The 27,488-nt window shown below is 37.4% G+C and overlaps 1 protein-coding gene across 2 annotated transcripts in view; it reads left to right on the top strand.

Moving 5' to 3' along the window:
- Positions 1-27,488, top strand: part of LOC145685977 (solute carrier family 53 member 1-like) — a 178,176-nt gene that overhangs the window by 77,707 nt on the left and 72,981 nt on the right. For both annotated transcript variants that reach the window (XM_081758777.1, XM_081758778.1), the window contains exons 8-9: positions 9,090-9,284; positions 10,213-10,382. In XM_081758777.1, the coding sequence (XP_081614903.1) occupies positions 9,090-9,284; positions 10,213-10,382 (365 nt within the window). The remainder of the gene's footprint in view (positions 1-9,089; positions 9,285-10,212; positions 10,383-27,488) is intronic.

Raw genomic sequence — 27,488 nt, 5'->3', positions numbered from 1 at the left:
GCACTTTATCAAAGATTACTGAACCCCTAGACTGCTAATGAACATCTGTAACTCTACACTGCGAGTCTATTGGCTTACTCGCTACAAATCGTAGAGGGTGGTCTGATAACTTGCTCGACCTCGAAGTTGTTACATGTTACAGTTTATTGTTCATTCACTAATTACAGGATTCCCAGCAAATGTCAGAATTTCTGAATTTTTCACTTTTCGAATAAGCTGATATTGATAGCAGAAATGGGAATGGATTAAAATACGGGACGTTTGCCTGTCCCGACTAAATTTATGGGGACGCGGGACACTTAGGCCCAAAATCGGGACTGTACCGTTTTTTACGGGACGTATGGGAGACTTACAAGTAATAATATAATAAATTAAGTCTTAGTTACAATAATTAAACCAACAATTAAACAAGTAGTTAATTTTCCAATAATTATGCTTTATTTTTGCATATTATGGTTTTAAAATTAGGTTTATCATGATTCTCCTGGAGTGAAACACGCAGATCTGCTGCGTGCTCTGCACAAAGATAAACCGAGATTGCATAAAGGTATTATTGCCAATGCAGACGCCTCATTAATCCATAGCATTTATGAATGTTGTTATAATGTCTTAAAAGGCAATATTCCATTGACAAGTGCGCAGAAGGCAAGAATGAAACGTTACAAGAACACGCCCCGTTATCTCGTTGACAATAAAAAATATTGGATAAGAAGAAACATTTAGCCTTATGACAAGGAGAAATCTTACCAGCATTACTTGAATCTATTGTAGGAGGTTAATAAAGTATTTCAGTGACCTCTGAGTGGTCCTATGCACTCCTGACCCAGGAACTATGGTCCCTAATCCAGGGACCCAGGGGCACAAAAGTTTCCTCAACTGGCACTAATAGTACCCAAACTATACACCAAATGTGCTATAGCAAGTATAGTATGTTATAAATATCTACCTTACACGTGTTAGTTTGTCATTCGCATAATAGGGTCTAAATGTTGTAATTTCAACAAAACGTGGCATATTCTTTACTACTTTTTCTCTCCAGCTCTGACGATAGATGCAGATAGATGATCAGTTCCAGAAAATACTCAAAGCATCCACGCTTTCTCACTCCGCTAAAGAAGATCCCGATGTGCATCTTTAAAAAGATTAGGATCAGGAATTAGGCCATTTAGCCCGTCACGTATATGAGGGATGACGTCCCTCGGTAAGCACACTATCCGATGAAAGGGAAGGAAGGAAGAAAGCGTCCTGGGACCGTTATGTTAGGTACCATCCCGGCATTTGTGTGGTGTGAATGAGGGAAACCCAGGAAAAACCTCACTTAAGATTTCTGGCCTGAAAAAGCTGTTACACTTTTTCGATCAAGTGGCCCCACCAGGAATCAAACCCGGGACCGCACGCACCCAAAGGCGAGAGCGTCAGCGACTACGCCACGTTGGGCCTCAATCTTTAAAAGAATCGTACACTCTAAAGCCTGTGACAAACGTCTTGGCATTTCAGCTCAACGAATAAAACGCAAGCTCTGGCGCGACGTTGCCAAGTGGTAAAGGGTAAAGGGTAGCTATGACTAAGGAGACAAACTACAGCGCAAGCAGGTGACAGGGGATAGACGTGGATGTGTACAAAATAAACGTGGCAATACCGCTGGCCTCTCATTTGCTAGCAGCATTTAAAGGGAACTTGGAGCGCCGCCTTCAAATGCCAAGATGTTTGTCACGCCGTTTAGCTATGGTTGTTGACCAACAAGCAACGAGAAAAAAATGTCCTGTTGTTATCCTATTTCCTATTTCATGCCTTTTTTTTTAACACTTTGCGATATGAATTCGATCGTCGTTTATTCTTTAAAAAAATCCTGCTGTAAACAGTACAAACTACGAACATTGTGTCCCTCAGAAAGACACTTGTAAATAGAATGATTTTTAAACCAGAGATTCGTAACATGACTACACAGAAATGATTACAATTTCAGAGTTGTACAACACTTTTAATCTTGATAAATCAGTATGGGTAAAGCATTCTCGTGAGGCAACTAAAGCCTATGTATTTCGTGGCATGTAATCAAACAGACATTTTATGTGTTCCTGAGGAATTTCCTGCCATGTTGTTTGTGTACAAGTTCACAAGATATAGATACTGTCTGCTAGGAACTCGTGACAAATAAGACAGAAACTTACTACATCTCACACATTTAGATGAGCGACCTGTCAGGCGACCGTGCCGGGCAGAGAAGCAATGATATTCATCATTCCTCGAGGAAGACTTGCATATTCCTAGGTTGCATGTGTCCGAACGTTGTGCTGCTAAAATACAGCGTCCGGCACGGTCATGACCGGAATTACGTGAAGGAATAATATGATAGTGCCCTCTATGTAACGGTCATTGGTCAGATATCACATGTTGTACTCAATGATTTACCCACACTATCATTCTAAGATTCCCCCACAATGACCCTTAAAAATAGCAGTTGGCATATTGAACTCACTACGATTTTCTAATGTGTATACGCCCATCAGTATAGGATAGCTTGGAGCAGGACTTTCCAAAAATACGAGCGTCTAACGCTAATCACGCCAGGGGTAGTGTTCACTCGCCCATTATAGCGTGAGGCGTTTGGGGATCTTGGTTAATGGAAGCCGACACGAAGGCATAGATGCCACCAGTCCAGCATTCAGTAGGCGCCGTTGAACTCTCAACACAGAGAAGCCTAATTACCGTTCTCCAGCGCCCCGAGGTAACACTGTGGACGAGTCCGTAGGGTCAATTACGGCCATACGGACAAAATGTCTGTCATATCGTGATGTGATCATATTTCGCGGTCCACTACCCAATCGTCTCTGTGTAAAGTTCTCTTTTGTCCATCGCTTTTATACATACATCGCTATCGTAGTGGTATGTTTGAATGCCCATCAGTTTCGGGGCACGATGAGTCACCATCCTGTACCCAAAACATTTTGCCTCATTCAAAGGCAGTCATGTGTTTATATCGTATCCTTTAACGTCGAAGAGGTATATTGATGGTTTTCCACTCATTCCTGTTAAACTTATGTATAAGCAATGTCTTAAACGGCACTAGTCAAGTTGATAAAATAGATTTGTTGTTGTTATTGAGAGTTTTCAAGAAGAGGTATTTTAGCAAGTGACTACGATTCATGGGCAGAGTTAGGAACTTTCTACTGGGGACAAACCTTTTGGTCGGTCTCGGACCTGTGTTGATAGGTCTTGGTAGGTGGCCATCTTATAGGTGGCATATTTATTTTTTGGCAAAAAGTTGAGAGGGGGGACAATGCCCCCATAGCTCCGCCTGTGCTACGATTTTTATGTATATCATATCTCTTCAGGCTCACTTCTGTGACTATGTCGAACAAAACAAGAACATTATTGTCAAAGCCTTCCGGATGATCAAGCAAGTAAATTATGATGGAAAAAATTGATGAAATGAGATTGTGGGAGGAAACGAGAGTACTCCGAGAAAACCAACAGACACAGTGTTGTCCACCACAAACTTATAGCTGGGGAGCGAACTAAACCCTGTTCGACCTAAGCTCTAAACTGCGATAAACAAAGCCATGTGAAACTAGATCTAGCTGATTTGCTAATGGCCTACCGACGCTTGTACTCCCTCGCAAATAGTTCATATGATTTGATTATTACTTTCACTATGAAGCTTCATATAAAACTGCTACATTGTTATAAATGACAAAAATATAATAGGATTATCTAATAATACTGCAGTCGAGTGTGGCTAATGAAACAATACAAACAAACACTAAGTATGCGCAGTAATTATGGCGCCAATTCAACTGTGAAGGCGTGTTCTGCTTTCAAGCCTGAAAGACGGCTGGCATGAATCCCGGTTCCGCGAGTGTTGGGTGAAACACCAAGGTAAACCTTTACTCACTAAGCAACAATTGTTTACCAGCGAAATTCATCTTTTAAAAAAATCCTTCGAGTTCTTTCTTTCTTTTCTGCTGCTGCTGTAAGTATCTGGTTAACGCGAGACGATAATGTCAAAATGCACGTGTATAAGTTACTCCTCCCCGTGGGGAGTGGGAGTGATACATCACTAGCCAATCGTATTTCTGACAAGCGGAAGGATACAAATATTTTGTTTATCGGAGTTTAGAGCTTACGCTGAACAGGGATTAGGTAGACGTTTTGCCACTGAGCCTCCGGCGACTCCGCGTGATTTGGAATCATACACACCACTAAGTAATATTTGCACTATGTTTGTGATAATGAAAAAAAAAAGTTTTCAAAAAACACTAAAATACTTATGAGAGCCTTACAGAAGGCCTAATTCTTTGGCCTAATATGAAGAAATAGAACTGATTTAACACTTTGCATGATACTAAATTAAGCGGTTTAATTTGAAACTTTTGAATAGTTAACTAATCTTACTTATATGAACCCTAATAGCAGAGACAACTTGCAAATCGCTTGCTTTAAGCTTGAATTGCCAGTCGGCCAAGCTTGTATCCAGCTTGATTGGAAAACGTGCAAACATGCCGCAAGCTGGTTTCCAGTAACGAAGTTACATGGGGACAACCTTGCATTCAGTATTCCATTCAAGCTTGACGCAAGCATTTTACAAGTTAAGTCAAGTCATAGGCAATGAACACCCAGTGATGCTATGACGCTCTGTGAAGGGTCTAAAACCTTGCTTGCAAGTACAACAGAAGGAAGATTGTATGAAGCATACCTTTCAAGTGTAAGCGTAGAAAACCGAAAGCTAAGCATGCGCCAACTTGCCGAAAGTTGTCTTGCTACTAGGGAATATTCAATTTAAAATAGAAATAGTTTATTTTTATAAATCTAGTAATTTTCTTTTACGTTAATTGCAATACGAGTAAAAAAGGAACATACACATTAATGTGCGTTTTATTTCTAAACAAGTAATAATGATTTAAGTGTAATAACTTCTTATTTTCAGAATATGCGCTTAAAAGTTGTTTTATACTCGCTGAATGCAAACAGTTATTAAATTTTTCCGAAAAACAGTTAAAAAATAGTATCTAACAAAACAGTGAGTCTTATTTTACGATCCACTATTGAAAACTAATTTTAATATATATATATATATATATATATATATATATATATATATATATATATATATATATATATATATATATATATATATATATATATATATTTGTTTACATATTTTTGTTAAGTTATTGAAACTGTTTGTAGAGTTTTTATGTTGTGTTCCTTATATGGTTATGTGATTATCCTCGTGTATACAGTGTAGTATTATACGAATTTGTATTGCTTGCTATGCTTGCAAGACTTTATTGCACCCTATATTCACCGTCGTAACAAATTTTTTCTGGAGCTCCTTCGTGGCTAAGCGGTTAGCGTACGCGCCTTTGGCGTGGGAGACCCGGGTTTGATTCCCGGCAGGAGCTTATGTGGTTTGGATTTCACGTTAATCAGTAGGTCCACGTCTCATATAGCCTCGCTGCTGAAAGGGGCGTTAAACTCAGTCAACCCAACTCAATTAATTTTTTCTGCGGGGGGTCAAGCATTAGGGTCCCCTAGAAAAAATTGTTCGCGTGGGACCTTCCACAAAATTCGAAAATAGGCCCCTTCTTTCCATTTTCTCTTACTCTTTGTGGGCCCTCCCGCACGGCAAGGTCTGCGGGGCGTTAGTTACGCCCCTGGGCTCGTTCCATACATGACAAATTAATTAAGGGGACAATATTGACAAATGTAAAAGCCATACGAATAAATATAATTTCTAGGGCCCGTAAGAGTAGACTTTTTTTTTTTACTGAAATGTGCTCATGACTTATTTTTGTTTTGTGCTGTTTTGTTTATGTAATGTAGTGAACCTTTTGGATGTTTCATTTATAATTTCATGTTCGTATCGTATATGGAGTAAGAAAATTTTGTCTTAAAGTGGGCTCCCCTCGAACGGCGGGAAACTTCTCTTGGGGGCAGTTTCTCCCCTGCCCTCACAAGTTACGGCCCTGCCTATATTGTACTGTATTTATTCTTTTAGTATGACACTTATGTTTTGATTTGCAAACGTAATTATTATTTTTTTCTTCATATTTTATGTATTTGTCATTTTTGACGTTTAAACAGAAATGTGTAATAGAGTAGTGATAAGAAGATAAACTGAATCTAAATCATGGTTATCAACTATTATTCTCTTGCAATATGCTTTTTCTTTTTACCTCGTGTACATACCACATCTATTCTTTACTTTGAACAGAAAAAATGCAGAAAAAGCTGTTAAAGTTATCGCTAAGGACCCCTTTTATAGATGTAGATTTTTGTTTGCTGAATGTGATGGCTACTCCATCGTTATAAGACTATAAAACTTATTAAGAATATATTCTTTAAAAATATCTATTTTTAATTATCATTGCAGAAGGTTTTAAGAAAACTGGTGAATACGTAAGAGATTATCTTTTCAAGATTCTGTAAGACATAGAATGTTTGTATATGCAAAATCATTAGAAAATACATTTCCATTTGAAAAAAAAAACGTAATGGTAACTTTTAGAAAATTTACGAGTAAAACAATATTAAATTAATAGAGCTAAGCGAAGCGAAGCTCTTATACTCGGGTTAGCCGTTTGGTTGTCCGCGAACTCCTCCTAGACCGTTTGGCCGATCTCAACCAAACTTAGCACGCTGATAGAGTATGTCGTGCTGAGTGACAACATAGGTCGAAATCAAAAATCCGATGTACCATCGAGGAATAATAACCGAAAAACGCTTCCTCCTAGACCGTTTGGCCGATCTCAACCAAACTTAGCACGCTGATAGAGTATGTCGTGCTGAGTGACAACATAGGTCGAAATCAAAAATCCGATGTACCATCGAGGAATAATCACCGAAAAACGCTTCCTCCTAGACCGTTTGGCCGATCTCAACCAAATTTAGCACGCTGATAGAGTATGTCGTGCTGAGTGGGAACATAGGTCGAAATCAAAAATTCGATGTACCATCGAGGAATAATCACCGAAAAACGCTTGCATAGACTTAACATGGGGAAAAAGTTTTCACGCGATTTTTTTGTGAACAATTAACAATAAACTGATTACGTAGTTTAAGCTCGCTCAGCTCATTTCATTGCAATCGGGTATATACATTGCATTCCTAGTAAATACGGTTACAGGGATATGTATCACATACTGTATCTGTTTGTAATAACATTATTTATTTCTTCAGACGTAGAGTAAGCGGGGGCAAAAATCCGCAGTTTGGTGTTTGAGTTGCGCTGGAGCCGAAAGATAACGAATTTCGCACAGAAGTATATGGGAACATTCCTCTATATTTCGAAGGTGCTAGGAAGCCTACCAATATGTTACTTAATAAGATACAGCAATTTTAAAAAAAGGATGGACAAATTCGGACTTTTACCCCAGTATAGGGGGCAAAAGTCCTATCGCAATGGGGCAAAAGTCCGCTGAAATACATGACGTAGGAAATCGACATACAGGCATTTTATTCAATTATTTTGCTTGCTACGAGAATTTTAAGGTAAACAAAGAGCATACGAAGCATGAAGTGATTCTTCGTATTAAAAGAAAAAAGGTAGACTAAGCAAATAGATAAGTTTATCTCACTTGATAAAAACTCAATAAACACAAAGTATGAAGTTGTTCTTCGTATTGATAAAGTTAAACTAGGAAAAAAGAAATTATCCCACTTATTTACGAATACCACAAGAACATACAAAGCATGGATTTTTTCCCCTCGTATTGAAAAGTTACACTAAAAGAACAAATTAGGCTATCCCAGTTATTTATTTTTAAAAAAACACACATAAAAACATACGAAGCATGAACTTCGTGTTAACTTTTCATCAACAAAGTTAGAGTAAAAGAAGAAATTATCCCACTTATTATAAAAGCACATAAAAAAGAAGTGAAATAATTACAAAACCGGGCTTGGGTCTAGGCACTTGTCACATACGAACTGGCCTCCTTCATAAGCTGTGGAATCATGATGCCACCATTCTTCGCTCGAATTACACATTATCCAGTTCTCATCCGGTGGCTCGACGTATTTGCCTTTACACAATGGGCATACATATTCCACTACTTTTGAAGTTGAACTTTCAGCGGATGCAAACAATTTCTTCCGTGAGGCTGACTTCTTAGGACCCTTCTCTTTTTCTTCTCGAACAGTACGTAGCTCTTTTCGTAGTGTTTCTAATAGGAAAGTACAAATCTCTCCCAGCACCGATGAACCAAATGACTGCAAGAGCAGTTTTCACACCTCAACAGATGAATTCAGCAATACAAACAGGTATGTGTTAGCACTACTGACTATTAATCCTAGGCTCTGTTTACATCGCTGAAATGTGACTAGTGTCCTTGGTGCCATCGGTGCACTAATCAGTGTTGAGCATGGTTTGCTCAAATTCAAAGATCAACCTCCATACAGGTCTACATTGCTTTAGTTCAGCTGAAGAAAGCCTACGTAGCAAACGAATTTAAATAGGCCTACTGTGAGAAACTGGAATTTAAATTTAAGAATAATAATATTTACAAATTTGAGAGCTGGGGCAAAAATCCGCGTTCGGATTTTTGCCCCACAAAAAATCGGACTTTTGCCCCATTCGCACTTGTTTTAATTACAATGAAATGCTGACGTAATAACTGATACCGGGAAAAGGGAAGATAGTGTATATTGTTACTCAAGAAGTGTTTCCATATGAAACAGCAATAAAATAAGTCGCGGTTTCTCCTACGGACTGTAGTACTATTTCCCGTAAAACAAAATATTACTTCAAAGTAAAACAGAATGTAATTTACCTCATTGTATTAAAAAAAATTCATCGCACACCTTTACTAACATGGACAGTACACCGCTGCCATTTAATCTTTCTGCAGCACAAGCAGTCTTGCACAACTCCAACAAAAAGTACCCCAAAACCCCAAAAAGGACTTTTGCCCCCTGCGGACTTTTGCTCCCGGACACTCTATATGTTTTTCTGACGTTTTAAATGCAATTTGTTTCACGTGTACGTCTAATAATTCAAAACGATACAAATAAATGAAATTAGCAGTACAATGCCACGAGATATTACTGTTAATATTTTATAGCATTAATTAATTCCCTCTTTGCAGAGTATAAAGAATACGTGAAAAGAAATTCCTTCATAAAATCTATTGTGGGTGTTTTGCCTTACTGGTGGAGATTTGTTCAATGTCTTCGGAGGTATGCCGACACTAAGGAATGGTTTCCTCACCTTGTAAATGCAGGAAAATATTCCACAGCTTTTATTGTTACAACATTTACATTGTTAAATGAATCCTATGCAGGTAAGAAAAAACATATTGAAAAAAAATGAAAATGAAATCTTTAAGTTTAACGTCCCACGGTTATGCCGGTTAGGCTAAAGAGGACGGTGATAATGAGAAATGAGTGAAATGGTGGAATGAAGAAAGTGGTAGGAAACGGGAGAACCCCGAGAAAACCCACGAGTACGGTGTTTGTCCACCACAAAGTCCACACAGCGCGAGCTGGGATCAAACCAGGGACCCCAAGCACCGGAGGTGAACGCTCTACCACTGAGCCACCGCGCCCCCGTTGAAAACATATTGGAAAAGCGTTATATATATATATATATATATATATATATATATATGATTTAACGGGTTTAGCATAACAAAAACTTAAAAATGAGTTTAAAATTCCTTGAAAAACTTCTCATATCTTGTTTGACTTTCTAACGTTGTGTTTTTTGAAATTAAGTAAATTGGGTTTATGAGTGTATTCAGTTTTAAACATCATGAATTTATTAACATAAGCATACAATGTACTCAAATCCAATCACTTTTCTTAGAACAATCGTTATCAGAATATTGATCTAAAGAGGCATTTGGTCTTGAAGCAGCTTCATTAAAAGTGACTGACTTGGAATACTCCAATGATTGGTCGAAGACCCAGGTAGGCCCAAAATGCTTGTTCAGAAGAGCATCAACTGCGAACTTAACAGAGTTTAGCATAACAGGCTAACTTTGATGCCATTTTTCATCTAGATCTAATGGGTGTTACACGGTACCGTTTCAGCCATAGGTAGTATCCACCTCAAAGTTCATTTTAACGACAGACAAGCATTTTCAGAGAAAAGTTGACTTGACATAGTAGTCTTGATATTATGCAAATATTTTTTTTCAATTATTTAGAAATATTAAATCCAAAGTTTGCTTTTACATTTACCATGGGATATCTTTAAATATATTTCAGTTAATTACTTGAGTGCCTCTGATAATCCGTTCTTTTTCCTGTGGCTGGCAGCAAAAATGTCAGCAACATTTTATTCCTTCGCATGGGACATAAAGATGGATTGGGGTCTTTTCGATAAAGATTCAGGGAAGCATAAGTTCTTACGGAAAGAAATTATTTATAAAGCTGTGGTAAGTTGAGGTTTGTACTTTTTTCTCTCTCATATTCCATAATAAAGAATGGCATTTCGTACTTTAATTCTGTAAATTTAATTTAGTCTTGGCCTTAATTTCGATTGAATGTTTTACACTTATCTACAGACCAATTCCTCAGAAGTATATTGAACATAAACTAGTTACATTTTGCTGAATGTTCTTTCCTCTCGAAATATGAAGTGTCTTTCATTTATAGCACGCCTAAAATAAACATGCATAAATGTCACTTTTTCATGTTTAAGAAGGAATATTTGCAACATGGCTTCAATCTTATTTTGTTGTAACAACCAATATTGTTATACTTCGATTTGAAAGTTTTTATGTGACTACTGTTTTCCTGCTGATATCGCGGTGCAAAATCCTGTCTAATTTTTATCTAAATTGCGTTTTGGAGTTACCGTGACACACTGGTAGAACGCTCATCTCTGATGCAAGGAGTCCCTCTCTGGATATCAGGCCAAACAAGTTTGTGTGAACAACATCCTGTCCGTGGGTTTTCTCGGGATTCTCCCGTTTCTTTTCGCATCATCGTACTAATCATTTCATAATCACCCGTCTTTTCAGCTAAAGAACATAATCGTGGAACTAAAACTGGAAATTTCGTTTTATTTATAAATTCAATTTTGGACCTTTTTTTCTGATGAAATAACATTCGTATACAAATCTTCCCTCCATAAATGAGAAATATATTTATGTAAAATGTGTCCTTGTCTTTGGAGAACATAACGTGTTCTCTGATTCTAGGATGTATTGTATGTTCCTCTTTGTCATACGAATTAACATATGATATGATCGGTTGCAATCACATACAGTCTAGTATACACGAATCTACCTTATCATCTAATAGTAATTTTTGTAACTTGCTACTCGTAATGGTTTCTTAAGATTATTGGTGATTTGAATGCAATTTTGAATCCATATTTTTGTATAATTTTCTTATGAAGTGAATTAATACTAGCCACAATGGGAAAATAAATCCATTAATTTTTAGTATTTGTGTTCGTTTTAGTTTATGAGTTATTACTAGATGCCATTTTACATAGATTAACATCTGTTGTTTACAGTGGACAGAATACGAGGCTTCTGCGCCACTTTTTGGTACAAATTTTCCCACGCTTCTGATTAGATAATTGTCAGTCATGCTCCTGGAATCATCCAATCCGTCCCGTCACGAACTGAATGAGCTTAAAACAAATATTCAAGCGAGTATAGGTACCTTTAAAGAAGAAACCAATACACTTCGCAATGATATTGGTCAGCTACCACACTTCAATGAAGTTTACGAAATTCAAAGCAAGATTAGGAAGTTTGAAATGCTACTGGGATCAATATCGAGATCACCAATATACAAGTTAATCTCAAAGCACTCTAAGATGTTATACAATCGACTCGCAGGAGATCAAAAGCTTAAGGGACTTCTTAGCTGAGCTTAAACGAGTTGAGAAGTTTGAGCTACCAAACGATTTCATCTCGTTGCAGTATATTGTAGCCACCATTGAAACAGATTTGGAAGTCCTATGAAAAAGCACACTTAGATTGATCTAGCAACTCTTTAAGTAAATTTAAACACTGCTTGAAACCACGAATTATCTTGATGCAATTAGGAACGTTTGATATTAATTGAAGAGACGGTCAATACACTTCTTACGTCTCAAGAAATACAAGAAGTACAAGCCACTATTACAACTCTAAAGAAAGCCTTTGCAGATTAACTTACCTGACATTTTCAATACATTTAAGACACAGATGGAACCCTTTGAACGAGAATTTCCTTACTACCACACTAGATAGCCTAACCACAATTCAAATTATCTTAACGGAGCTACAGAATAAACTAAAACATACTATTAAATACTACAGCAGGTTTGTTTCGGTACAAGGAGTAAATGAAATTGTTTCAGCACTTAAAGCTGAGCTCAGAAGTCTTGAAGATCGTGCCAAAACTCATGGAAAACTCATAGCAAATATTGAGAAGCGATTCAACGAGCTTAATACGAATTATAACAATATAAACAATATTTTGACCTTCATACATAGTAAATACGCTGATATAAACGAATTCAGGACCACACAAACCATTTTGGCTCTTATGCCAAGTGTGTGAGAGTTAGGGAACATTCAAGGGAATGTATACACGACCCCAAAAGTGCATTACCACCTGCTATTCTCCTTTTCCTCCAATAGCAGGCAACCCAAAAAGCTCGGCGGTTGGGTTGGATGTGAATTCGAAAGGCGTTGGAACAAACTTCAATATTGTAACAAATATATCAGTGTTGCAAACTGCAAATAAGAGAATAAAACAAATTTTTAAAAATGACAATTTTATTATTGTGACGGAGTTGGATGACATCAAAAGTTACAAAATGATCCTACTTAAGCAGTTCAAAAAAAATGAATGGCAACAAACAGATACCAGAGGAAAGCATTTCTCTTTCCCCCCAAAAAAATAATCTCATAAAAAAGAAAAAAGTTACATAATGTAAAGTTTTAATATAAAACCCACACAAAAATTTAGAAAGTTGACACCCGAAAGGCAAGAACAACTGAACCGAAGTGAACGAAATTGGGAACAGATATTGGAAACATAAAATGAGGGAATACGGGTTTCGTATTCTCCTGGAAAAAATGGTTGAGTGGGGCACGGACACCTACAAACCTTTGATCACGGAATATCCAAAGAGCTAGTAACAGTATGTCAGATATGTATAAAGGATATGAAGAATTGCAAATAAGCTTTGTGTATGGACAATACGCAAAATAATAAACGAATACTGTTATTTTATTTTCTGCGAAGAAACGGTTTTAGGGGCAAAAGCCCACTCTTAAAGTTTTGAAAGTTGACGCCCGAAAGGCAAAAAGAAGTAAACCCTAGTGAATGAAATTGTTCACAGATATTGTAGACACAAAATGAGGGAATATGGTTTCGTATTTTCCTTGAAAAAAGGGTTGAGGGGCACGGACCCCTGCAAACATTTGATCACGAAATATCGAAAGTGCTAGTAACAGTATGTCAGATGTGTGTAAAGGACATGAAGAATTCCAACATAACTTGGTGTATGTACAATACGCAAAATGTAAACGAATGCGGGGAGTAGTAGGGGTCCCCGTATGGCCAGCCGAGTCAGCAAAAATTTTCTCGATTCTGATTGGCTGAGAGAGGTCACGTGACTTTAGGCCCCGCCCACGCGGGAAATTCAAATTTTCAGGTCACGTGGTATGACGTCATGAGTCACCCGCGGGGAAATCCCTCACTAATTTGTTCCCTTTTATGGGTAAGATGTGTGATTCTGATTGGTTGACAGCTGTCACGTGATTTTAGACCCTGGGATATTTGAAAATTCGTTCCCTTTTACGGGTAAGATGAATCCTTTGGTACCACGATGCTGATTGGCTGATAGAGGTCACGTGATCTTAGGCTCAGGGATTTTTTAAAATTCGTTCCCTTTTATGGGTAAGATGAGTGGTTTGGTACCTTGAATTTGATTGGTTGATAGCGGTCACATGATCTTAGACCCTGGGATTTTGAAATTTGGGTATCCTCTTTGATGAGTACTTTGGTACTACGATACTGATTGGCTGATAGAGGTTACATGATCTTAGACCCGCTACACGGTGAACAGGTCACATGGTATGACGTCATGTTTTACCCTTGCGGGGAAATCCATCACTAATTCGTTTCCTTTTACGGTAAGATGAGTCCTTTGATACCTGATTCTGATTGGATGATAGAGATCACGTGATTTTAGGTCCTAGGATTTTTGAAGTTAGGGTGTCCTTTCTGATGTATACTTTGGTATCGCGATTCTGATTGGTTGATAGAGGTCACATGATTTTAGACCCGTCACACGGTGAACAGATTACATGGGAAAACCCCTCACTCATTTGTTTCCTTTTACAGGTAAGATGAATGTTTTGGTACATCAATTTTGATTGGTTGATAGAAGTCACATGATCTTAGCCCCCCACAGCCCATGAGTGAAATATAGAGCGATATGTCGATGATCACCCTAGACCTGGATTTTAGAATTTTGTTCGCTTTTTATGGTTATCCTTAAAGTTCCCATGGAGGGTTCAACCTCCTCTTAAATAACCCTTTTCGGTATCATGATATTGTACTGAAGTTTACATTAAATATTATCGTTCTCTTTGACAGATAAGATGATTACCAGCTTTCTTACCTTGATGGAGATCCTGTCCTTGAATTAGTAGCCTATGTCTCTGGAAGTAACAATGGTGAAAGAGGGGTGTCGCTTGTAGATTTCTTATAACACATTGTTGTGAGTTTAAGCGATTTTTTAAACGCTCAGTAAGCGCTTCATTAATGGAAACAGTGTTGCCAGATTTTTTCTTACCGAAACTGCTCCGATTCTTTTCGAAACGGTTCCGCAGAGTGCAAGAAATTTTAAACTAAAAATTTTTCGAACTAAAAAAAAAAATTAAACAAAAATTTTCAAACAAAAAATTTTCGAACTAAAAATTTTGAAACAAAAATTTCAAAAAAATTTCGAACGAAAAAATTTAAACTAAAAACTTTCGAACCAAATTTTCAAAGCAAAAAATTTTCAAAAAAAATTTAAATTTTCGAACCCAAAAAAAAATTCGAACTAAAAAAATTAAAAATTTTTCGAAAAAATATTTTAACTAAAAACTTTCGAACTAAATTTTCAAATCAACATTTTTCGAACTAAAAATTAAAAAAAAATTTTCGAACCAATTTTTAAAAACAAGTTTCGAACTAAAGATGTAAACACATTTGAATATTTTCAAATCAATTTTTGAACTAAATTAAAAACCAAATTTTGGACACTAAAAAATTCTTTAATTAATTTTTCGAACAAAATCATGTAAACCAAATCTTGGATATATTTTCCACCTTAAATTTTCAAGATTACCATGATTTGAAAACAAGTGTTCAGGGTTTCAAGAAATAATAAAACACATTTTTTTTTCAACTTGTTGTATTTTAACGAAAGGTATGTGCTCTTCTCATACAATTTATTAACATAATAAATACAGGATCTAGTTTAATGAATATTTTGGGCGTATCATCATCTTCGAATGTTGTAGACGTATCCTGTAAAGAAAAAGAAGAAACAACGGATTACTTTAAGAATTTCTTTTTTTTCTGAAACAATAAAAACGAGTCAATATTGATAAGAGAGAAATAAAACTTACTCGTAAATGATGGATCTGTTTAGGCTCATCTTCCTCCTCGGGTACAAGATGTCACCATTTCAACACTGATGGATGTTTATGAACTCTTCTGGGTACTGCATTTTTTTCTTGGTGTTGCTCTTTTATGGTCAAGATTCCTCTTTCGGTACGAGATGACTACATTTCTTCCACTGATGGTGTTGGTGGTGATTTATGAACTCTTGTGGGTACTGCGTTTTTTTCTTCTTGGTGTTGGTTTTGTGATTAAGGAGTGGAAAAAAGGAAAAGGAAAAAAGAAATGGTGGCCTTATTGGGTGTTTACAGTTTTTTCTTCTTCATCTTCTTTTTCCAGTTCCATCTTCTGTTTTTTAACATACCCGTACGGAACCGTATCGTAGGAATTGAGTTCTTTAAATCGACGTTTTGTGTATCGAATGCTGTACATTTTTTCTTCTTTGCGTGTGACGATGGTATGGTCTTTGGTTCTGCATATTTTATGGGGGATAGTGATGGTGACTTGTCCACGGCATTGATTTGTAATCATTTCTTTTAGCGTGTTGAAATTTAATTGTTGTCCTGCATTGTAATTTAATGTAAATCCTCTAATTTTACATATGTAGCTGGTGACGTTGGTGTCCGGATTGTATATTTCTAAGCTGTAATTTTTCGGTCCTCCACTGACAAATGTCTTGATGTACGCTCGTTGGCCATAAGACTCCATCTCATCCGACAAGCATCCCAAGTACGTTGAAGGTTCAATGGTTGGCTCCCCGGGCTTCTCCGTAAATATCACAGAATCCGTGTCGAAATATAAAACACGTTCCTGCAACATTTCCAGGTACTTGTACAGTTCCAGACGTGCCTGACATGTTGTAAATGTACCTAACACGACACCTAACACATTGAACAGGCACATGTTCATTATACTCCCAGAACGCATACAGCATCGTATCATTGATGGGTACAATTTGATGGAGTTTAATGTCGGGGGAAGTGAGTTTTTCATAAAATTCTTCCGGCCGATCAATAATTGTGGTCTGGCTAAAGTTTGAACGTTGCGAAAGTTTTCCCCAAAGAGCGTTAACACAAAGCTTAGATAAACTTCTTCGTGCAGGATTATTTTCAATTTTGGACGGATCCAATGCAATACCTTCACGGTCCAGGACGGTTTGTATGAATTTTGATTTGTCTTCTTCGGTGACACAGGAACTGGGCCAGCCAGACGCTTCCATTTTCGATTTCAAAAATGTATTGATATATTCCGTGAACAAGCCACCTGTTTTCGTGATGGGATCATATTGTTCAATGTCATAATCCCAAATTTCAAAAATTTCCACCGGTTGATATCCTAATTCTATTGCCTTCTGTATTTCATATGATACCCATGTTCCAGTGAGGCATCGCTCCTGGTCATTGTGCGTACACGTTGCTGTAGGGTCTGGGTTCATTTCTTCGGCACACGCAGCACACAGTGGAAACAGTAGTTTCTTGTTACATCGGTAAGGCAGGAGACCATGATAAAGATGGCGACTTGGTAATATCGTCATTTTGATCAGACCATTGACTTTATTTATTGGTGGTATATTTTCATCACCCTGTAGATAAATTCTAGGATGGCCTACAGGGTATTTAGCACACTTATTTATGTAAGGATAAAGTGAAACAATATCGAAATATTTTATTACTTCTCCTGCTTTTTCGTCGACTTGGTGGTACAATTTCACGCAATTGGTCCTTCCTCCAAAAAAGCTATCTCTTGGATTTAATGGTCTACGGTTCATGTACGGGTGATTCTTCAGATACGTCGCCATTGCAGGATTTTGTTTTAAGAACTGATTAAATTCGCACTCCCACATTTCATGTACAATGTACCCCAATTCACGCAGTCTTGCATTTTTGCGTTGCGTTCGTTCATAACGGAATTCCATAGTGTCTTCTGGATTACCATAGATGGGCTGATTACGGCCTGTAGTAATACATACTTTACATCCGTGATAAAAGCAGCCAGCATGCTCGTAGACGTGCTCCTCTAACGTCTCAGGATCTTGGTAGTAGCCATCAACATGGAATCCCGCAATAAACACTTCTTTTTGTCGGGCCGCATGTAAGATTTGTTTTCCTTCGGTTTTTTCAATGTAGGCCAGCCATTGCATTGCAGCGATCGATTGCGTACTTCTCCATCGATAGCCATGTGCCGGTAGAATTCCAATAGTGTTGGGTTTGAGGAAATTCCGGCGGAATACTAAATTGGAAGCACTTGCAATCGTGATCGTCTCCAAGAAGGGATTCACTTTGGTTTCTACTTCAAATGACGTCATAAACGAAACGCATGCTTGTCGCAGTACATTGACATCTTGAATACAATACTTGATAATTTCTTTCTGGAAATCAAACGTGTCATTACGATGATCGTTGTACCACTGCATGAACTTGTTCCTGTCTTCGACGGCCATTTCATCTGCACCATAATACTTCGTTTCTGGAAGTGATCCAATATACGATTGATTCTCCTTGGTGTTGAAGAAATGCGGGAAGTAGCCTTTGGTTGCGGGTAAATTGAACGCTTTTGACAATTTACTTAATGCCATAGGTAGGAAGTTCAACGAGTCAATGAACGTCAGATTATTCAAGGTTAAACTCAATATCTTGGTCCCATTTAATATGACGTCAGGTCTCCATTGGCATTGTTCGACCATGCTCTTTAGGATAAAATGTCCATCGTAGCCTTTCGAGTTATGAGCGAGACAGAAAATCCTATTTATATTGGGACGACGTTCCCGCAAGTACTGGAGAAAATTATAAACTGGATCCTCTCCTTGGAAAATATGCTGGCGCTGACCACACGTACTGCAAGACTGCTGGATATTATCGTTTTCAACACATGCATAACATACTTGTTGTGCAACCAATAAATTTGGAACGTGTACATACGTATTATCGCCAATATTCGTGTCTTGCATAGATTCTATATCATAGAAAATCAACAAGGCTTTCTTTGCGTGCATGAGTGAAGGAACACCAGGTTTCAAGCATTGGCGATCAGGAAGCATAAAACATTGATGTGATCCTGGAACAATCTTCTTACAAACATTGCAAAAAATCTCATTACAATCATGAATGCGTTGTCCACTTCGTACAAAAGAATAAACTCTGTAGCATCTAGTACATTGCTTCACCATTTTGCATACAGGTTCCCCTTGATGATATACAATATTACGATGATTATTAAAACATTCCTCGCCGTAAAATTGACGATTGCAGTCGTTGCACAGCACTAGCGTTTGATTCTTGTCGCATAGAGGTCTCTGTAGACATTTGGAGCACGTTACAGGACAATTTTTCACATGTCTGTTACGTTCACTGTACTTTTTATGGCACGCTTCACAGTAGAACTTGGTTGCAAAACAAGCAGTTAAAGATTGAATGATATCAAAATGGCCAGCCAAACAAATAAAATTTATGGGAGTGCGATTTTCATCGTTGGGCCCCTCGTACATGACATCACGACCTGTGAAACTGGTATACACAGTAATTTTATATTCTTTGAGGTATGCCTGGAATTGTCGTATTTCATTTACACTGGCACCATGATCCAAATTGACTCCTGCATTTGCACATAACGCATCGACTTTTTGGTCCACAACACATTTCGATTGATGTTTATACTGCTTATGTCGTTTCATATCTACATTCTTGTATTTTCTCAGGCCAATAGCAATAACAAGGGCGTACGCCAGACACCTTGAATCTTGATTTTTTACACGTACAATCCCTCGCTTGCTACGTAACAACTCTTCATTTTGTAGTATTCCTTGTCGCAAACCGCCATAGCCACGTGGAATATCCACACGGTGAAAATGAACGGTGAATGGTTCGTGCAGGAGAAATGCATTGTTACTTTGTAATACTCTTTCGAACGAGGCCCACATCGTTTCCAGTGTCAAGTTTCGGGCTTGGCGAAAACTCACCCAAAACGGTTTATTCGTGTTGCGTGGTGATATTACCGATAAACCAACCATCGCCTCATCGTCGACATTGGCTAACAAATGGTCCAGCATTGCTTGGAAACTGTTATGTACATACTGTATGATATCGGTTCCTACGGGCGGTGCGTTGAATTGAACTTCGAGCATTCTAACCTCAATGTTAAATCGTCTATAATGACGAGTGATTTCATTGCGAACAGTAAAACCCGATTCGGCCATGGTTAATAAAAGGAGAAAACAAACAAACAGGTACAATTGCGATAAATGTGTAAGGGAAAAAAGGAATTGAGCAGCGTGAATTTACTACAAAAGAAAAGAAGAAAGAAAAATCTTAATCACCTGATAAACAGAAAATCATAACATTCATGATAAATTCTTAACTAAGTAATTCATGTAAAGGTCCTGAGTTTGATTCCTGGCGGTGACGTTCAGAATCTCATTATGAAAGCACGTGTACTAGAAATCAAAGTTTTTTTAAATAATTATGTTACTGAAATGAGTGTTTTATTGCTGTCAAACTCGAGACCATTACATCAGCATATAACTGACCTATCATTCTATAGTGATAAAAAGAATGCATGAAATGAATGAATGTTTCATCAGTGCTGAGATGTGACAAAGTACGCGTAAGCATTTTTTTCCACTCACAACGACCTTTAAATGATGTGTTTGCAATTTGAAGAGATTCACCAAGCAGTAACGTTATACATACGTAATTGTCGAAACAAAATCTGTATAGCGTATTTTTTATTATTATTATTATTGTGACTAAGCGGTTAGCGTACATGGTTCGGACGTGGAAGGCCCTGGTTCAATCCTCGGTGAGTTTGCTTTCCACGTCGGGGGCATGTCAAGCCTTTTCTGTAATTTAATATTCTCACGCGTTATCATACATTCTTTTCAAAACTAAGCTAAATGGTTGACGTACACACCTCATAATACATAAACGTACATAAATCGTCTATAATGACGAGTGATTTCATTACAAACAGTAAAACCCGATTCGGCCATGGTTAAAAATGAAAACAAACAAACAGGTACGGTAAAACAAATATGTAATGGGAAAAAAGGAATTGTGCAGTGTGAATTTACTACAAAAGAAAAGAAGAAAGAAAAATCTTAATCACCTGATAAACAGGAAATCATAACATTCATGATAAATTCTTAACTAAGCAATTCATGTAAAGGTCCTGAGTTTGATTCCCTGGCGGTGACGTTCAGAATCTCATTATGAAAGCACGTGTACTAGAAATCAAAGTTTTTTTAAAAATAATTATGTTACTGAAATGTGTGTTTTATTGCTGTCAAACTCGAGACCATTACATCAGCATGTAACTGACCTACCATTCTATAGTGATAAAAAGAATGCATGAATGAATGAATGTTTCAACAGTACTGAGATGTGATAAAGCACACGTAAGCATTTTTTCTACTCACAACGACCTTTAAATGATGCGTTTGCAAGTTGAAGAGATTCATCAAACATTAACGTAACACATACGTAATTGTCGAAACAAAATCTGTATAGCGTAAATCTTTTAACCAAATATTCATGCACTCTTTTTTATTTAAGCGGTTAGCGTACATGGTTCGGATGTGGAAGGCCCTGGTTCAATCCTCGGTGGGGTTTGCTTTCACACATCGGATCGCTGTCAAGACTTTTTTGAAATTTAATATTCTCATGCGTTATCATACATTCTTTTCAAAACTAAGCTAAATGGTTGACGTACACACCTCTGGCCTTGGTTCAATCCCGGGCGGTTGCTCGAATATCACGTTAAGCTGAAGGGGATGCTAAAATAAAATAATGGTTTCAAAGGGTATCGAACCATATTATTCTCAGGCATAGTTTTTAATATTCTGTAATGCATTCTTTTCAAAACTAAGCGCACACATTTTCTGGCCATGGCTCAATTCCCGACGGGAGTTCACATTCAACATTAAGCTGAAGGGACGCTAAACCATATCATTTATCGTGCTTACTTCTAATGTGTGGGGGTTCCTGATTCGTACTCGCACTTTCCCATTCCACTAATTTCTTCATAGTCTAAATATTTCGTACTAAAAGTAAAACAGTGTATTCGTGATCCGCCCACAAATATAAAATAAAAATGATTTTCGAATCTTGTGTGAAAAATAAAATCTCACTGAACTTACCTCAAATTCAATGAACAAAAAGTCGGTGCAGTAGAGCTTCTTAAATGAAGACACTTTTAAAAAACAGACCTTCTCACTCGATAGTTGAGAGCGGTGTATGATTTGAAAAATGAAATTTAGATTTTTATTTAGGTCGCTGCGAAAACGATGTCATCATCAACCAATCAGAAACGAGGAAATTTATAAAATGACATCACAACGAACCAATCAAAACGCTCGCTGCTTTTGTCATGAATCACGAACCAAAACGATGTGTAACAATCGATCGTGACGTCATTCACGTTACTCAATAGTTACAACAAGTATGGCAATTCCAATCATGACATCATCCAAATGATTTCTACATGTCACTACTTGTCGTAACTGTGACGACATTTCATTTTCCTCATATTCCATACGAAAATGTCAATGTTTGCTTTTTTCATGAATCATGCTGACACGTTCGTAGTAAAACAAAAGTAATGCGATCCGCTGACGTTTGCATTTCAATCATATGTACTTCTATGTCTACACACAAAGAAGTCTATCAGCATTTTATTTTAATCCACGAACGGATGCGTTACACTGTCAGATTTATTTTCTTAAAGTATAAGTGTATCCTTTTCAAGAACCATGGTTCGAAACCCACCAAGCACTATTAAAACCGAATTCATTTAAGCGGTTAGCATACACATCTTTGGTTTGAAAGACCTGAGTTCGATTCCTGGAGAAACATTTCTTAGGATTTTTCTAAAACTTGGTTTAAATTTCTAGTTCGAAAATTTTAAAAGTTTAGTTCGATAAAAAGTTTGATTTGAAAATTTTTAGATGTGATTTACATCTTTAGTTCGAAACTTTTGTTTTTAAAAAATGTTTTAGTTCGACAAAATTTTGTTTCAATTTTTTGAGTTCGAAATTTTTTTTGTTTAATTTTTTTAGTTTGAAATTTTTTTTGTAATTTTTGTTTCGAAATTTTTAGTTCGAAATTTTTTTGAAATTTTTGTTTCAAAATTTTTAGTTCGAAAATTTTTTGTTTGAAAATTTTTGTTTAAAATTTTTTTTTAGTTCGAAAAATTTTTAGTTTAAAATTTCTTGCACTCTGCGGAACCGTTTCGAAAAGAATCTGAGCAGTTTCGGTAAGAAAAAATCTGGCAACACTGTTTCCATTAATGAAGCGCTTACTGAGCGTTTAAAAAATCACTTAAACTCACAACAATGTGTTATAAGAAATCTACAAGCGACACCCCTCTTTCACCATTGTTACTTCCAGAGACATAGGCTACTAATTCAAGGACAGGATCTCCATCAAGGTAAGAAAGCTGGTAATCATCTTATCTGTCAAAGAGAACGATAATATTTAATGTAAACTTCAGTACAATATCATGATACCGAAAAGGGTTATTTAAGAGGAGGTTGAACCCTCCATGGGAACTTTAAGGATAACCATAAAAAGCGAACAAAATTCTAAAATCCAGGTCTAGGGTGATCATCAACATATCGCTCTATATTTCACTCATGGGCTGTGGGGGGCTAAGATCATGTGACTTCTATCAACCAATCAAAATTGATGTACCAAAACATTCATCTTACCTGTAAAAGGAAACAAATGAGTGAGGGGTTTTCCCATGTAATCTGTTCACCGTGTGACGGGTCTAAAATCATGTGACCTCTATCAACCAATCAGAATCGCGATACCAAAGTATACATCAGAAAGGACACCCTAACTTCAAAAATCCTAGGACCTAAAATCACGTGATCTCTATCATCCAATCAGAATCAGGTATCAAAGGACTCATCTTACCGTAAAAGGAAACGAATTAGTGATGGATTTCCCCGCAAGGGTAAAACATGACGTCATACCATGTGACCTGTTCACCGTGTAGCGGGTCTAAGATCATGTAACCTCTATCAGCCAATCAGTATCGTAGTACCAAAGTACTCATCAAAGAGGATACCCAAATTTCAAAATCCCAGGGTCTAAGATCATGTGACCGCTATCAACCAATCAAATTCAAGGTACCAAACCACTCATCTTACCCATAAAAGGGAACGAATTTTAAAAAATCCCTGAGCCTAAGATCACGTGACCTCTATCAGCCAATCAGCATCGTGGTACCAAAGGATTCATCTTACCCGTAAAAGGGAACGAATTTTCAAATATCCCAGGGTCTAAAATCACGTGACAGCTGTCAACCAATCAGAATCACACATCTTACCCATAAAAGGGAACAAATTAGTGAGGGATTTCCCCGCGGGTGACTCATGACGTCATACCACGTGACCTGAAAATTTGAATTTCCCGCGTGGGCGGGGCCTAAAGTCACGTGACCTCTCTCAGCCAATCAGAATCGAGAAAATTTTTGCTGACTCGGCTGGCCATACGGGGACCCCTACTACTGCGGGGTTTTTATGTTTCTTGAAAAAACGGTTTTAGAGGGCAAAAGCACTCACCGAAAATTTCGAAAGTTGACGCAAAGGAGGTAAAAAGAGGGGAACCGAATTAAAAGAAATTGTGCACAGATATTGCAGACGTAAAATGAGGATACGTGTTTCGTATTTTTCTGGATAAAACGGTTGGGTGGGGAACAGACCCGTTCATACATTTGATCACGAAAAATCAAAAATGCTAGTAACATTATGTCAAATGTGTGTAAATGACATGAAGAATTCCAAGGAAACTTTGTGCATGGACAATACGCAAAAATAAAGGAATACGGTTTGTTTTATTTTCTGGGGAAAATGGGTTTCATGGGCAAAAGAACGCCAACCAAAATTTTGAAAGTTGACGCCCGAAAGTTAAGAAGTGAACCAAAATGAATGAAATGAATTGTAGACACAAAATGAGGGAATACGGGTTCAATATTTTCCTGGAAAAGACGGTTAGGTGGGGCACGGACCCCTCCAAACCTTTGAGCACGAAATATCAAAAGTGCCAGTTACAGTATGTCAGATGTGTTTAAAGGACATGACTAATTGCAAAGAAACTTTGTGTATGGACAATACGCAAAAAATAAACGAATACGGTTTTTTTATTTTCTGCGAAGAAACGGTTTTAGGATGCAAAAGCCCCACCTAAAACTTTGAAAGTTGATGCCCGAAAGGCAAAAAGGAGTGAACCGACATGAATGAAATTGTAACAGATATGGCAGACATAAAATGAGGGAATACGGGTTTCATATTTTCCTGAAAAAAAGGGTAGGGTGGGACACGGAACCCTCCAAACATTTAATCATGAAATATTAAAAGTGGTAGTAACAGTATGTAAGATGTGTGTACAGGACATGAAGAATTGCAACAAAATTTTGTATATGGACAATGCGAAAAAATAAAGAAATACGGTTTGTTTTATTTCCTGTGGAAAATCGATTTCAGGTGCAAAAGAACACACCCCAAAATTTAGCAATTTCAAGCCCAAAGGTAAGAAAAGGTGAACCGAAATGAATGAAATTTGGCACAGATATTGTAAACATAAGACGATGGTATACGGGTTTCGTATTGTCTGGAAAAAACGGTTAGGTGGAGCACGGACCCCTCCAAATCTTTGATCACGGAATATCAAAAGTGCCAGTAACAGTATGTCAGATGTGTGTAAAGGACATGATGAATTGCAACGAAACTTTGCGCAAATACAAACCCCAAAAAACTAAATGAATAAGGGTTTTTATTTTCTGCGAGGGAACGGTTTTAAGGGGCAAAAGATCACACCCAAAATTTTGAAAGTTGACCCCAGAAAGGTAATAATAAATGAACCGAAGTTAATGAAATTGTACACATAAAATGGGGGAATACGGTGTTCGAATTTTCCTGGAAAAATTGGTTGGGTGAGGTACGGACCCCTCCAAACATTCGATCACGAAATGCCAAAAGTGCTATTAAGAATATGTCAGATGTGTACAGGACATGAAGAAATGCAACGAAACTTTGTGTATAGACAATACACAAAAAATTAAGGAATGCGGTTTTTTATTTCCTGTGAAGAAACGGTTTAAGGGGGCAAAAGAACCCACCCGAAAATTGTGAAACTTGACGCCCGAATGGTAAGAAGAAGTCAACCGACCTGAATGAAATTTCGCTGATATTTTAGACGTGAAATGAGGGAATACGGCTTTTGTATTGTCTGGAAAAAACGTTTGGGTGGGGCCCGCACCCCTCCAAATCTTTGATCACGGAATATCAAAAGTTCAAGTAACAGTATGTCAGATATGTGTAAACGATATAAAGAATTGCAACGAAGCTGTGTATGGACAATGCGCAAAAAATAAACGAATACCGTTTTTTTTTATTTTCTGCGGAAAAACGGTTTTATGAGGCAAAAGCTTCTATCCAAAATTTTGAAAGTTGACGCCCGAGAGGCTAAACGAAGTAGACCGAAGTTAATTAAATGTGCACAAATATTGTAGAGGTAAGATGAGGGAATACGTGTTTCGTGTTTTCCTAAAGGAAAAAAAACTGTTGAGTGGACCGAGGAGCTGAGTGGCAGGAGGAGTGGACCGAAATGAAGGAAATTGTATATAGATAGTGGATATGTAAAATAAAGCCTTTCGTGCTTCACAACTGTCGTGTCTCCATCCGATTTCTTGAAATTTGGCATATCAACTACAAGCACAAAGAGTATAGTGTATTTTATAGTATTTCAGGATGCACCTTTAACCCTTACAGTCTTTTGCGGATAAACAAAAACATATGTTGATTTATTTCTAGTTTGCTGTTGATCTGTGACACTTGAGATCTTACTTTACATAGAGTCTATATAATATCTACACAGAATTTGATTTGCTTCGGTCCACTCCTTCCTGCGCTATTACGGTATTATTTACTTCTTTTCGGATGGGGTCTAGGCCCCAACAGAGTTTTTCCGCAAATATTAAAACACGTTTCATTTATCGTTTTTCAAATTGTCCCTATACGAAGTTGTGTTGCAATTCTCCATATTCTTTGCGAACTTCTGACGTATGCTTAATTGCACTTTTTATGTTTTTTAATCAACGGTTTAGAAGGTCCGTGCCTAAACTCAACCGCTTTTTTTCAGAAAAATACGAAACCGAATTATCTCATTTACGTCTACAATATCTGTGCACAATGTCGTTCAATTCGGTGCACTTCTTCTTGCCATTTGGGCCTTAAATTTCAAAATTTTGGATGGAGGCTTTTCCCCTTTAAAACCGTCTCTCCGCAGAAAGTAAAGAAAATGTATTCGTTTTTTTTTGCGTATTGTTCTTACACAATGTGTCGTTCCAACTCTTCATGTCTTTCAAGCACTTCTGACATACTGTTACTAACACTTTTGACATTTCACGATCAGTCTTGGGGGGTCCGTGTCCCACCTAAACGGTTTCCTTTTTTTCAGGAAAATAAGAAACCTGTATTCCTTCATTTTATATCTACAATATCTGTGCACAATTTCGTTCACTTCGGTTCACTTGTTTTTGCCTTTCGGGCGTCAACTTTAGGAATTTGGGGTGGGGGATTTTGCCCCCTAAGACAGTTTTTCCGCAGAAAATAGAAAAACATGTATTTGTTTATTTTATGTGTAGTATCAACCTGGCAAATTTTATCAAAATTGGAGTGTTACACTTAGAAAGTGTTACTTGTCAGTCATTGTAGAATTATTTCCCCTGTTCCTCCATCAATAAGAAAATTGCTGACAAGTAAGGAGTCCAAATGGATTAATCGAGTTGCGGGATGAGACGTAGAGCGACTGATAGAGGATGTGGAAATATGTATATGTGCAAAGTTATAAGTGCTGAACGTCATAAGAAACGGAGGGGGTCAAGATTGATGGGAGAACTCGGAGAAGGGCTATACT

This window comes from Thermobia domestica, chromosome 5 (genome assembly GCF_964235325.1).
Source record: "Thermobia domestica chromosome 5, izTheDome1.hap1.1, whole genome shotgun sequence".
NCBI classification, from domain to species: domain Eukaryota; kingdom Metazoa; phylum Arthropoda; class Insecta; order Zygentoma; family Lepismatidae; genus Thermobia; species Thermobia domestica.
This window is presented reverse-complemented; position numbering and strand designations above follow the sequence as displayed.